Source organism: Polistes dominula, unplaced genomic scaffold (genome assembly GCF_049000335.1).
Source record: "Polistes dominula isolate Pdom_NZ unplaced genomic scaffold, Pdom_raw_medaka contig_32, whole genome shotgun sequence".
NCBI lineage: Eukaryota > Metazoa > Arthropoda > Insecta > Hymenoptera > Vespidae > Polistes > Polistes dominula.
In genome coordinates this window covers 3307499-3321802 of record NW_028300880.1, presented here as the reverse complement: position 1 = coordinate 3321802, position 14304 = coordinate 3307499, and the positions used below count along the sequence as shown (strand labels likewise).

Below are 14304 nucleotides of genomic sequence, written 5' to 3'. Positions count from 1 at the left end.
ATGAGTTTTGGGAATTGGTTTGTTTTATGTTTCTCAATCCGACTTACCGATTTCCCCAGTCGACTTTGTTGATAATCCGTAGTTTGAGTTCACGAGTTTGATCAGTGGTAAGGGTGCTAGCCAAAAGTTGTCGTCGCCATTGTAGCAAATCTGTCATCACTTTCCTCAGGGTTGTAAATTTGTATGTTTCTCGTTCCTACAAATTTAATACAGTACACCCAAATAATGTGATTTTTATCAAACATATTTCTAAATTTAAAATTCAAATATATTCATTTCAATTTTTCACAATTTTTGTCGAATTTTGTATTTGAATTTTGATAGAAAAAATTGTTGACTTTTATTAAAAAAAAAAATACGATGAAAGGGGGAAAAAATCGATGCAAATGATGACGATGATGATGATGATGATGATGCATAAGTGTATATGCATGTAATATGCATGTAATATGCATTTGTAGGGTGCTTACCACGTAAAGCCTTTTCCAAATACCATCCCATTCTCTAAGGACGAGGGTAACTTCCCGTACGACCGGATCTTCCAAAGGGATAACCGACTCAAAGAGACCCTCATTGTCGATTTTGCAAGGCTTCAGGTGTATGTAGGAACTAGGAAATATTCCTTTAACCCCACGATTCTTTGTAGAAAATCCTCTGTACCAACCTGAACAAAAATGTTGATCAACATTTAACACAATCAATCAAATCTTTGACAAATATTAGGTCGAGTCATAAATAACTTTCGTTTTTTATGAGACAAAGAATGGCGTTTCTGCGACTGATAAGTGCAAGACACCTTTCATGGAGTTTTTTTTTTGCACTCTTTGCAATTGTTGAACGTATCTATTGGATTTTGCTCCAATATTACCTATAAAAGGTTCACCAAAGTCGGAAATACGTCCTGCACTCGGTTCATCTTTTAAGATCGTATCTCCAGAATGGAATTTTACAAACCAATTTCTAACTGCCCTATCAGTTATCATCAATCCTGCACCGTATACGCTGCATATTTTTTCAGCTGTCACCTTAGTGCTATTGCCTTGTTTCAATGCCTAAAGTATTACATGTCGAATATTCACTTTTTACTATCCATTTCAGTGGTTAAGAAAAACGGTTAAATGTAACATTGACTGCATAAAAAAGTTAACCGAAGACTAACTGAATCCTCATCTAAATAGTGATATCGAAAATCCGTTTATTTCGGTGACTTATAGTAGGTAAATACAAAAAATAGATTCTACATAGCCGCATCGGAAGTTACTTATTACTCGACCTAATAATTTGTAATTATTGAAATTTTTGATTACCTGCACATTCTTCCAAAATTTGTACGGTTTCTCCAATTTCTAAAGGAAGTCCATAACGCGTCTCTCCACGCCAATTGTAGACAGCTACAAAAAATAATCAATTACTATAATTAATAATTCATTTGATTCCTTATAATAATTATTTAATAAACGGTAAGCACAAACAAATGATCGATAAATTTCAATGTTTTATTTTATCGTTGACTCGTGTTCTTGAATCCTATACCATTCCACGAGTTGAATTTCCCTTAATCGAAATCAAGGGCTCTGTAAAAGGCAGCCTCGAGCAATTAAAAAAAAAAAACGGACGCACAGGAAAAGAGAGAGAGAAAGGAAACCTTGTGAACTTTAAAGTTTGCTTTTTTTTTCTTTTTTTTTTTTTAACGAGGGACTTTGATACGATCTTTGAATCTTGCAAATTTCTAAGAAAAATCGCGAGTACGATACAAAGAATCGATTTATTTACCGTTCAAAAGATTTTTCTTTATTTTTTTAAATTTGTAAAATTAAATACAGTAGAATGCTTTCTGTTTCAATTTAACATAAAAAAAGATGATCGAATAAAATTAAGATTTAATAACAATGATTTATGGATCAAAGGGTGTTTGGTAAAAAAAAAAAATGAGTACACGTCCATTCCTGGAATCGATAAGCTAGTCTTCTTGGGCACCGGATACGCGTGACGATGCACGTATGATGACGAGCCAACTTCCGGTCCTTCGCTGGAGGAACGTACGCGAGATGCATCTCGATGAGTTTATGTGTCTATCTTTCTCGCACTTATTTCTACTCCTACATTAAACAGGGAAAGAGAGAGAGAGAGAGAAAGAAAGAGAGAGAGGGAAAATAAAAAATAAAAAAAGATAGATACACTCTCTTTTATATAGTATATAGTTGTATGTAAAGTAAAGTTAATAAAGTAAATATAGTTATATGTAAAGTATAATTTCTGTATATATATATATATATATATGTATGTATATAAGTAGAAGTATAAGTAGCATAATTCGAAAGACGTCATACGTGTGTTTTTCTCTGTACGAATGTGACTAACATAAGTTTCATTTGCTCGCCCACTATCGTCGTCGTGTGTGCCAATGAACGAGTCATTGTATCTTTTACACTGTATATTTTTTTTTTTTACACATCTTTTACAATTCCATTACAATAATTTTATTTTCTTTAATTTTTATTTTTTATTTTTATTATTAATAATAATATTTTGTATTACTCGATAATAGACAAAAGATGAAGGTAAATTATTTGTAAAATATTCCTGAAACGATTTATTATTTTGTTTGATATTTTTTTCTTTCATGCATGCGAATTTAATATGCAAACGTGTTATTATTTTGTTAATTTTCAATGATGTTAACAATATATATCGACGCGCCTTGCAAAATGCATTTTTAATATTATTTTATAAATTGCAGTGTAATAATGTGTTATATTTTGTTTTGTTCATCAATTGATATTATTCATTAACCAAAAATAATGAAAGTTAACAGTTTGAAACATTTTTATAATAATAGGATTACAAAGTTTTTTCATTTCTCTCATTCTCTTTTATTTTTAATAAAAATTGTATTATAGAGAAAAAAGAAAATAATAAAATTCGAAAGAGAGATCCTAGAATTGAATCATTTGTTACAATAAAATTCGAGGTCGGAATTGTAAACTCGAACGATAATGAAAAATCGATACCGAGTTATGTGTTGATGGAATTCGTTTTGTGAACGTTTCTATCTCTCTCTTTCTTTCTCTTTTGTCTTATATATCAAAGATGATAAATAAAGAACGTGCATATAACTTTGAAAGAATACCAACAGGAATTTAAAGTGACAGATACGCATTTAAAAACTCGATGCAATTTTTCTCATATTGCACGTTTCACGTTGTCAAAGATCAAACTCGGTGTTTCAAAAAAGTCAAACAAAGAAATGTAACATAAAAGAAGATTATAATAATTAATTATATATCTGGATGATGTTTTTTTTTTCTAAAGTTAAAATTGAAGGAAGTGTATCGATTTTTTGTAGAATAACATGGAGATGGTAACAGGCATTGTCCTGAGGACAAATTTTCCCTGACACAGAGAAAGGAATAAAAAAAAGTCAGAAAGAAAGTAAGATTTGGCACAAAAGTCGAGCGAGCTTCCCCATCGGGGGTTGTCTTCCCTTTCCAAGAAAAGGGATCAATAATGTCGCTCTTCTTCGGTCAATTCGTTAGTCACCCCCTTCAACAAATACACTTTTTAAAACAACATATGTTGCTTGAAAACATTCCAACAAAATCGTACATCTCACTTTAATTTCAAGTTTTAGAAACCCCGACGCAACCCGAAATAAAACTACCCCCTCCCCCAGTATATAAAAAAATAAATAAACAATAATAATTGCAAGCTTTTTTTGTAACTCTAGTTAAGGTGTGTGTATTTTTTTTTAAGTACAAGACACCCCGTATACAGTTGAACATTTTTTATTTTGTTTTGTTAAGAATAAGACACCCTGTATACAGTTGCAGAAATATTTCAAAATAATTTTCCATCCTCCTTTCTAGGGGTAGAAGAAAGGTACCCATGAAATGCCATAGTCAGAGTATACGGAAGGTAGTCTCTCCCCCATAACATTTCCCTCGTTTTCTCTCTCCGTTCTGAGTTTTCCCGGGGAATTAAATCGATAACTCCCTTTCTCCTATATAAAACATTCGCAACGGGGGACCCATAGTCCTCCTCGTGGCAGGCGCAGAAGGTATTCTTCTCTCGTCTTTCTCTATCTCTCGTTACCCCCTATACATATATCTATATCTATATATGTATATATATATATGTATTGATGATATACAGGGTGTCCTTGAAAATAATACCAAAAAAAAAAAAAGACAAATCAAACAAACCCCTATTGCCATTGCATTAGAAAATAAATCAAATTCCATTGAATGAAATCATTCAAAAGCAAAATAATGATTTTGAAAGTAAATGTAAAAAAGTTACAGGTAAAATTGGATAATTCGTCATGTAGTTAATATATTAATGGGAAAGACACCCCGTATAAACGTATTCAAAGCATCTGTTGATGTATTTTGTGTCTCTTTCTAATCCACACGTGGATTCACACGTGTCGAGATATACTTGGTTGGTATACGAGCCACACTACTGGTGAGCTTAACTACGACGAGGAGGGGTTCCTAATGCCTTCTGGCACGTAGAGAAGGGATCCCCAGGCATGACGGAAAAGTCTCGGATGAAACGAGCGGACGTAAACAATGACATCTGAAATCATTAACGTCCATCCCGTGGATGAAGTAGAGACTTTCTGCCTTGTTGTTTCCTCTTTACTCCTCTTTTTACTTTTTTTACTTTTTTATTATACCTCTCTCTTTTCACGCACATTTATTTATTTCAAAACCATTATAATCTTTAGTCATTTTCACAGAAACACATTTTGCTACTTGATACTTTAAAACGATTAAATATCCGTAATTGTTTCTCTCGGAACAGATTTCATTTTTTATGGATTAGAAATTATGAAACGTTTACTTTAATACACTTCCTTTTCATTCTTCAGTTTATTACTATGGAAGAAATGTTTTTCTATAAATAAACAAATGTGTGCAGATCATACACAGTAGAAGTAAAACCTTCAAAGAAAACCAAGCTTCGAGACGTGAATATATCGAAATAATTAAATTGTAATACAGTGCCATCTATTGAAAGAACTTTACAGAAGCTAGATAATCTCTAAATAAAAATCTTTGAATAAGTATTATAATTAAAAATAATAAAAAAAATTGCGATAAAAATTGTGCTATGTGCTAAGTTGAACAAAATCATGTGAAATAAAATAAATTTCATTAAAATAAGTTGAGTAATTTAGGAAATTATTAGTGGACAAACATATTGTGACACTGAATTTTTATATATAGAATTTAATTAATTAATTAATTAATTAATATATAGAATTAAATTATTTATTGAATTTTATTAATTAATTAATTATTTTTGTTTCATCAGTTTCACGTTCTTCCGTTTCACGATTTTCAAATCACCCTGATTCTAAAGAAATTGTTACTTCAAAAATAGTTACAGTCGTACTAGTAATATTTCTTTTTTTGTAACTAGAAATACTAATGCTTTAATCTTATCTCGTTTGAATTTATCTCATTCACATGGTACTATCTAAATTATCATTTTATCGAAAACACGAAAGAGAGAGAAATGAAGATAAATGTTGAGATAGTTTTTTTATTAGATTCCCTATCGATTATTTTTAATTGCATTAAACACAACAAATATAATTGTTGTATAAAAAGATTTGATTACATTTTATATAACATCATTTTCTTATTATACGCGTTTGTTTTTATTTAACAAAAACATTCCTCAATCTGATTTAGATAATGGAAGTTTATAAACATAAATCAATATTTTATTCTTGATCTTTTATTTCAAGCACGTCGAATATCAATTGAGATTGATTTCCCTCGACTTGAAGAAGAAAGAAAAAAATGTTTCATAAGAGAACGATGAAGATAGAATAAAAGTTACGAGGAAGCTAAGAAAAGAAACTGCGTACCAATTCTCAACCACATACTTCAACCACATTTTTTCCTTCTTTGGCTTGAATCCATAAATTGGTTGGTATTACATTTTTAAAGATTATTATTTTACGTATTTTGAAATAATAGATTTTAATACTTGTCCAATTTCATTAAAGAAATATACGCCACTCTATTAACACATTCCCTCTGCCAAGCTGAATTATTACCCCATGTGCATGGGAAACATGTTAATCGATTTTATTTTCAACCCTCTACAAACTCAATAATTCATAATTATTTAATACTATTTTTTTATATTAACCCATTAATTGCCAAATTATTTTTTATTTCAATAATATTTATAAGACTTTAAAAAGTCTTAAATGGGAATTGTGGCTGGTTGCACGAAAAAAACTAATAAGAGACTATTACTTATTTCTTTTATTATTATCCTATACATACAAAATAGCTATTATTACGCCATTTTTCCATACAGTCCACATAAAACCGAGTGGTGTACGTAAAATTTCAAAATCCCCAAATGGAGATCGTGGAAGCTAATGGGTTAATATAATAATGTTTACAATTAAGAAATATTCAATTTTATAATATAAATTACTAGATATTTTTTGACAAATATATTCAATCAAATTTAAAGAATAAAAATGCATGTAAAACATTTGAAAATTGTTTAAAATTATACAGGGTTGAATAATTGTTTTCAAATGACGTTACTTTGTTATAGAAAAATTTCTACAACATTCTAGCTTTTTCTTTTTTTTTGAATAAATTGTTCCTCTTTACATAGTGAATTTCTATTGGAAATAAGAATTGATAGCAAACACTGGCAAGTTTTAAGAGACCTAATCTACTTGGAGTACAAGAAAAAGAAAAAAAAGGAAATGATGGAAAGGGAGGAAAAGAAAAGAAAGGGATGGTAGACCTTTCTAGGAAAAGAAATCCATTCTTCTAAAGATTTTCTTCAACGATAATCTCACGTTGAATACAGATACAAGATTTTAAAGATTATTCTCAAGCTGATGTACACGAGGTTACTGATCTCTTTAAAAACTTTTTCTTTTCTATGATATTATCTTCGTTTAAATTATTTTACCAACGTTGTATCTTTCATACTTTTACTACTACTACTACTCTCTCTCTCTCTTTCTCTCTCTCTGTCTGTCTCTTTAAAAATAAATACACGGTTTAGTTTCTCTTTATACTATTTGCACGAGTTAAATAAAACGAAACTAAAAAGGTAGTCGAGCAAATTTAAAATTAGTCAACATCTTCTTCAGCAATTGTAAACTGACACTAATTGTTTAAACTTTACACCTTTACACCTTTATAAATAACATTTAAAATCATCAGGAATTATTGCAATAATTTTGACAATACATATATGAGCATTTACCAAACGAATGATTTATTTAACATGATGTTATTAATAAATGTTGTCTTGTTTACTTGTTTCAGATATGAAAGGGTGACAAATAGGACAATTATCTCATTGAAAGTTTATGTGACAACAAAAAATAAATAGTACACAGTTAGGTTTAATGCAACAGATTGCATTACATCGCGACAATACTACTTCCTACGATAATGATGCAAAGATAATACGTTTTTGCCAACACTATTAAACTGTTCGTTAAATCTCTTACACAATTGAAAGGAAAGAATGAAAGAAAATGCGGAGGTGAAAGAAGCAAGAAATGGAAAAGTTGAAAACAATGAGCTTGAATACAATGCAACGAAAAAATATAGAAATGCACGTTGATTTTTCATTTGAAATTAATCATATCATTGGATTAAACATATCTCAATTAAATTAAATAACATTATTATTATTTTGAACAAAATGAAATGTGAGTAAGGTACTATAGTTTTAGACAAATAATTTACGCGTAAAAAGTAATCTACGTTCTGTAACACGTATCACCAATTGCTATACCACAATGGATGTAGAAAAGAAAGAAGTTACGAGGGCATGACCGGTCGGATAATGTCGTAGATTGATAGATTGAAAGATTGTGCTTTAATCGTGTTGCGGGCATATGTAGAGAGTTCTATGGGTATGATGGTCGACGTATTTTATGAAGTAGTCAATGTCTTTTGCATTAAATTCCATACCCAATAGATTTATTATTACACTCTGTATCATCCCTCAAACTACAAATTGCGTATGATTTTTTGTAATATACTCAATTTATCGTACGAAAATGAACATGGTCGTAATCCTTCTACTTTCAAACAAACAAACAAACAAACAAACAAACATACGAGTAATTGGCATTAATTAACAAGGAACATCTGTATTTTTATTTAGACGAATTTAGAAGAATATTATTATTGTTGTTGTTTAAATAATTCGATGCAATTTAAAGGGATTTAATGATCAACCTCTATTTACATGTTAAATGAAAAAATAACACACACGATTGGAAGGATCGAAAAGCAACGAAATGTTGCTTAAACGAAAAGAGAGAACGAACATTACATAGCACTCTGGTCTGGAACTCTGATCGTTAATTAAAGCATCGTCTATATATAACACATCGCGACAGTACGTGAAAACACCGTACGAAGAATTACGCGTCAGGATTTGAAGGAGAATAGTTTTTACCTCTTTCAATCTCTTGTCTTTTTTGTCTTTTTTTTTTTAAGGGGGTTGTTGAAAGATCGAACTCAATGCATTTTCGATTCCTCAATTCCTGTCTCTTTCTATCTTGCAACGCAATCATTCAAAAGTGAGATAAAAAATAAGATAAAACATTTGTTTGCATAAAAAGACTTTTTACTTGAGAATTTCTCGCAATTAATTGCAATAAAAGAGTATTACATTATTGTTATCGTGTTGTTAATTAATAATTAAAATCAAAGTGCACGATAAAAAGAAATGTCTTTTTCCTACGGGATACTTTGTGAGAGGAAATAGTCGGTGGATGAAAAAAAAAATAAAAATAAAACAAACGGACCTCTCCTTTTGGCGACTTCCGTGCATCGTCGAGAATTACGATGATTTGCATTATACAAATACACATCTACAAATAAGTATTTCAATGTATATTTCAAAGTATATATATATACTTTTGTTATATTTTTATTTACCCATTTTACCTGTAACGATAATTATTATTTCCGTACAACGTATGGTGCGGGCTTTTGATTATTTCAACCTTTCAAATAAAGAAAATGAAAAAACACGCGTGCTATTTAATTCAGTCAAAACATTAATAATAATTTACTATTTAATTTAAATGTTAACTCTCTATAGAAAAATAGAACAAAATCCTAATCATGCGTATCTATTAATATTTATTTCATATTCCGATAGTATAAAATAAAAGTCAATGAACATCTAGTGCATCTAAATGCATCTGTCAGACGGTGCGAAATCACAAAGTTAATTGCAAGTTACCATAGTCCTATCTCTTTTTATTTTATGTGTTTTTTCTTCTTTCATTTTCTCTCTCTCTCTCTCTCTCTCTCTCTCTCTCTCTCTCTCTCTCTCCTATTAGCCTTATCAAACGGGCTCCTTACGCTACTCGTGTGGACGATCAATGCATGAATGGACCCACACGTAGGAGGCGCGCGTACCCGCACTCCCTTGCAAATGCACACAGAAAAAGATTCACACATATAAATTATATATATATATAGATAGCTAAACACGTACACATGGATTAGTGGAAGAAGGCAACAGGATCATACGAAACGATCTTTCGCTCGATTCTATGTCGTCAGAGTTTTATGAACTATACTCAGTGACAAGAAAAAAAACACACACACCCAGCTATTAGGTTTTTTTAAACTATAGTAGTAATATTTTCTTTTTCAGACTAAAATAGTACGGAGAGAAACCTGTTCCGTTTTTTTTTTTTAACACACGTGTATTATCCTTTTTAGTTGATCTTACAAAACAGTAAATATGATTTCCAAGAAAGGATGTGAAATGAAAAATAAAAATAAAATTGAATGATAGAAAAAAAGGGGGGTTGAATTTTGACAGATCTTCTCGTTCAAAGTCGAAGATATGCCGGTTGATATTTAATCTTTCTATCTCTCTCTTATATTCTTTATCTATCTATTAATGTACCTATCTCTTTCTCTCTCTCTCTCTCTCTCTTTCTTACTCCTCATCTGTTTTTGTAAGAGAAGGATATATCTTACGGTTGATCCCTTTTCTGTCATATTTCAAGGTAAACTCACCGACGCCATACTTGGTTGTTTTAGTCGTTGTCCACATTGTCCTGAGATTATTTTCACGAGTTCGGCTACATACCCTGCCAAAAGCGGTCTTCCCACAAGCACACTCCTAGTAGTATCACGAAAAATTCGAAAACACAAACATTGGGTGTGTTGCCGCACGAGTGTTACACTCTCACAGCTATTCCTCTCTGGCGCCCGAAGCGACGTTGCCGTGATACGAACCGCGAGCACACTACTGACATTCCCTCCTATCGGCAACGTCGTTCGAACTCTACGTCACGTGGTACACCACCCCCGTAAATATCCACCAACGTTCACCCTTATTTTTTTTTATATCTATATAGAAAATTATTTTTAATTAATATATATTTATTTTTTTCGTGAAATTTCGTTTATTTGTCTATCATATTTAATCGAATTTATTGCTAATTAATATTTGATAATTATTATTTTTGAGGACGTGAATTTCTTTCATTTTATTACCTATTAGTTATTTAAACTTTGTAAAACATATTTTATAATATTATTGATTAAAATATTCTTATTTTTAATTAAATTGACATAACAATATGAATTTATTTGAATTTATATCGTGGCTGCAACATAAGATTTAACTCCTAATATAACTACATCCCTGATCGAAACCAATCAAAATGTACACCTCACGTCATAAATGACCAATGGTACATCTTCCCTCTTCTAATAAATAATTTAAATAATTTACAAATGTATAAACAATATTATCGTTTGTTTAAACATTGGATGTATTTAATATTAATGTGCAAAGTTTATTCAGTTCGAAATTCTTAATTCAAAACATTTTCTTATTTGATAAATTACCTAAACAAACACTCGAATGATTTTAGTTGTTACCATCTCAGTCCTTTCTTATATATTGAGTGATAACCATCCTAAACTATAATTGTCGTGCGTGGCCAATAAAATTAGTAATTAACATAATTAAAAGAGTATCTTTAGCAGTGACAACCATCATGTAGTGAAGCCTGGACAATTCAGAATTATTTTCTATAATTTATCTAAATATACAAATTAATTTCCCACGTAAATCGTTTCATATATTTGGTTTTTTATGTACATTGTTTTAAAATTAAATAATATACATTAGATTTCGTACCATTTACGTAGAATGATACTCGATATAAAAGCATGCTCTAATGAAAGGGTTAATTATACTATTCGTATTTTTTCATAATTAATATTCCATAGCTTTTATTTTAGAATGATTTAATCTCACAAAAGTATAGAAAAAAATGCCTAATAATCGGCAGAAAAGTTAGGCTAACTTTCAATGAGAAAATTGAATAAGTGTAATGTACATACGAATGTATATGTCTCTGTAGGTGCATATATATATATAGTCTCATTCAACAGGTGAACTCATTGTTATGTCATAGGTGGTAGTCTAACGTACAGTACTAAATCAACTAGGAACTGTTTGCTATTGAATTAAACCACCAACCGTAGTTGGCTCAATTTTTGAACGATCGTAATGAGATCGTATCGAGGTAATGCAGTTGAATGATAATTGAAATAAAAATTTTTAATGTTTTCTTTCTAATGTAATATATTTCTAAAATCTTTAAACGTAGTCTTATGAATTGTTTATACTTATTTGAAATGTACATGTTTGTTTTTAAAGAAAATTACAGGGATATTTAACTGTAATATTATCTCCTGCTGAGTTCTCGTATATTTTCAAAAATCATTACCGATCGGTACACATAAGTAAAACGAAGGTAAAACTATTACCACAGATTCGTTATCTTAAAAAATAAACGTTTAAAATGTTTATTTACAATTATAATCCTTATGTAAATAAGCGATAACGAGTAATACTCAATTATGGTGTGATGGTAGAGAATATTATTCGTACGTAGACTAGATCGAAGCTACGATGTGATCAAACATGTCCATTTTTCCTCGCATTTGTGAGTGCTCGTTTTAATGTTCATTTATTTCAAAAATTAATTGGTTTTCCAAATGCAGCTGCCACGTGAGCTTCTCTAAGAGCTTCTGCGCATGTCTGTGGAAAGAAAATAAATGAGTTTTTAATACGTTCATCGAATTATCATTAACACGATATTTATTTATTATTTTTTGATACTCACAGGATGCGCGTGACAAACTCTAGCCACGTCTTCAGCACTCGCTCCGTATTCCATTGCAAGAACAGCTTCATTGATAAGTTCACCACCAGCAGGGCCAATTATATGAACTCCAAGAATTTTATCCGTCTTGGTATCGGCCAAACATTTGACAAAACCTTCAGCTTCGAGATTCGTTTTCGCTCGGGAATTGGCAAGGAACGGGAATTTGCCGACCTTGTAATCGATTCCTTCTTTCTTCAAATCTTCTTCCGTTTTTCCAACCCAACCTACTTCGGGATGAGTATATATAACGCTAGGTACGCAATTATAATCTATATGCACGGCACCTGTTTAGAAAAATAAAAGGAGAATGAGTGTTAGAATTTATTCAATTTTTGTAGGGTTCAATAATTATGTATGTACCTCCAGCGATGCCTTCAGCAGTGATTATTCCTTCATCTTCAGCTTTATGTGCTAACATTGGTCCATGAATACAATCTCCAATAGCATAGATTCTTTATAAAAATTATATTATTATTATCTTTGATTAATAGGGAATAGTTAGGATATTAGAATCTATACTTACGATGGTACTACTGTTTGGAATCTGTTATTAACAGGAATTCTACCTCTTTCATCCCTCTCAATACCCATATCTTCTAAACCTAAATTTGCTGTATATGGCCTTCTACCAACACAAACTAACAATACTTCGCATCCTAAATCTTCCTTCTTAGTAGGATCCTTAGCATCCTCGACAGAAACTATTACTTCACTTCCTTGTTTTTTGGCAGTGGTTACTTTTGTTCCTAGTTTAAAACTTAATCCTTGCTTAGTTAGAATTTTTTGTAAAGTTTGACTAACTTCACCGTCTATTCCTACACCACCGATGGTGGGTGTAAATTCAACTGCAGTTACTTTTGAGCCTAGCCTTTGCCATACGGAACCTAATTCCAAGCCGATAACTCCAGCACCGATGATTATTAATCTTTTTGGAACTTCGGTCAATGATAAAGCACCGGTCGAAGAAATAATTTGTTTCTCATCTATTTCGATACCTGGAAACGGTGTTACTTCGCTACCAGTAGCTATTATAATATTTTTGGTATTAACAGTAGACCCCACAGAACCATCTGGTTTAAGTATGGTCACTTGATTTTTTCCTGTAATTTTTCCATGACCTTTCAACCATTCAATTTTATTTTTTTTAAATAGTCCTGCTATTCCACTGGTCAATGCGGATACCACATTGCGTTTTTGTTCCATCAGTTTCTCCAAATTAAGTTGAACATTTTGCACTATAATCAAGAAATATTAACAAGTTTATGTAACATGTATTTATTGTAATTGTAATATTTACCTATTACACCACGATTTGCTAAATCTCCGCTGTGTGCCATGTGATAATAATGTGAATTATTTAAAAGAGATTTAGATGGAATACATCCAACATTTAAGCAAGTACCACCCAACGTTGGATCTTTCTCAACGCAAACAGTTTTCATGCCCAGTTGGGCAGCCTTAATCGCTGCTACATATCCACCAGGGCCTGAACCTATGACAACTACGTCTGCGTCCACTGCACTGGCATACCTTCTCTGCTGGGCAGTTTTTAAACCAGGTACAACACGTTTTGCACATGTTGGCTGAAATTATACAGTAAAAAATTCATGTTATCGTTAGGTTAATCAATGACATAATCAACATAAGATATTCATGAATTAAAATGATTTCCCATGCAACTTCTACATTTATATTGTAAGATTTACAACTATTACATCATTGTTGTTAGAACATTCATAAAAATCAAGTTATATAGTCGAATTGCCCTTCAGGATATTACGAAATAGTTTTCTATAATGAACGTTTCTACGATGGCGTATTAGAACAAAGTAGAAAATTTATTCAACATACTAATTGAACATTTGAACTCACCCTGACAGATGTGGTCAATAAATTCCAAAAGTTAGCTTGCATGATACTTTTTTTGTAATATGTTTAAACTAGATTGTAGCAGGTCAAGAAAAGACCAATGAAGTCCACAGTGGTGCAAACTGAAGTCTACCGGTTATCGAGATATGTTATGCGATTACTTGATATATTCATGCGTTTGAAGGTTTCTTGTTTTGTAGTTAGAT

The 14304-nt window shown here is 31.2% G+C and overlaps 2 protein-coding genes across 3 annotated transcripts in view; both read right to left on the bottom strand.

Moving 5' to 3' along the window:
• spg (dedicator of cytokinesis spg) overlaps positions 1-10296 on the bottom strand; it is a 38550-nt gene extending 28254 nt beyond the window's left edge. For both annotated transcript variants that reach the window (XM_015328710.2, XM_015328711.2), the window contains exons 1-4: positions 10059-10296; positions 1308-1391; positions 471-664; positions 48-196 (exon numbers count right to left, since the gene is read on the bottom strand). In XM_015328710.2, coding sequence (XP_015184196.1) covers positions 48-196; positions 471-664; positions 1308-1391; positions 10059-10095 — 464 coding nt within the window. In that variant the 5' untranslated portion in view covers positions 10096-10296. The remainder of the gene's footprint in view (positions 1-47; positions 197-470; positions 665-1307; positions 1392-10058) is intronic.
• Positions 10297-11625: 1329 nt separating this feature from the next.
• On the bottom strand, positions 11626-14261 carry LOC107070468 (dihydrolipoyl dehydrogenase, mitochondrial). The gene is made up of 6 exons (XM_015328706.2): positions 14102-14261; positions 13527-13812; positions 12753-13464; positions 12590-12681; positions 12188-12513; positions 11626-12102 (listed from the first exon to the last, which is right to left on the bottom strand). Exons 1-6 carry the CDS (start codon positions 14141-14143, stop codon positions 12037-12039), a joined length of 1524 nt encoding a protein of 507 aa, XP_015184192.1. The 5' UTR covers positions 14144-14261; the 3' UTR covers positions 11626-12036.
• Positions 14262-14304: the final 43 nt, after the last annotated feature.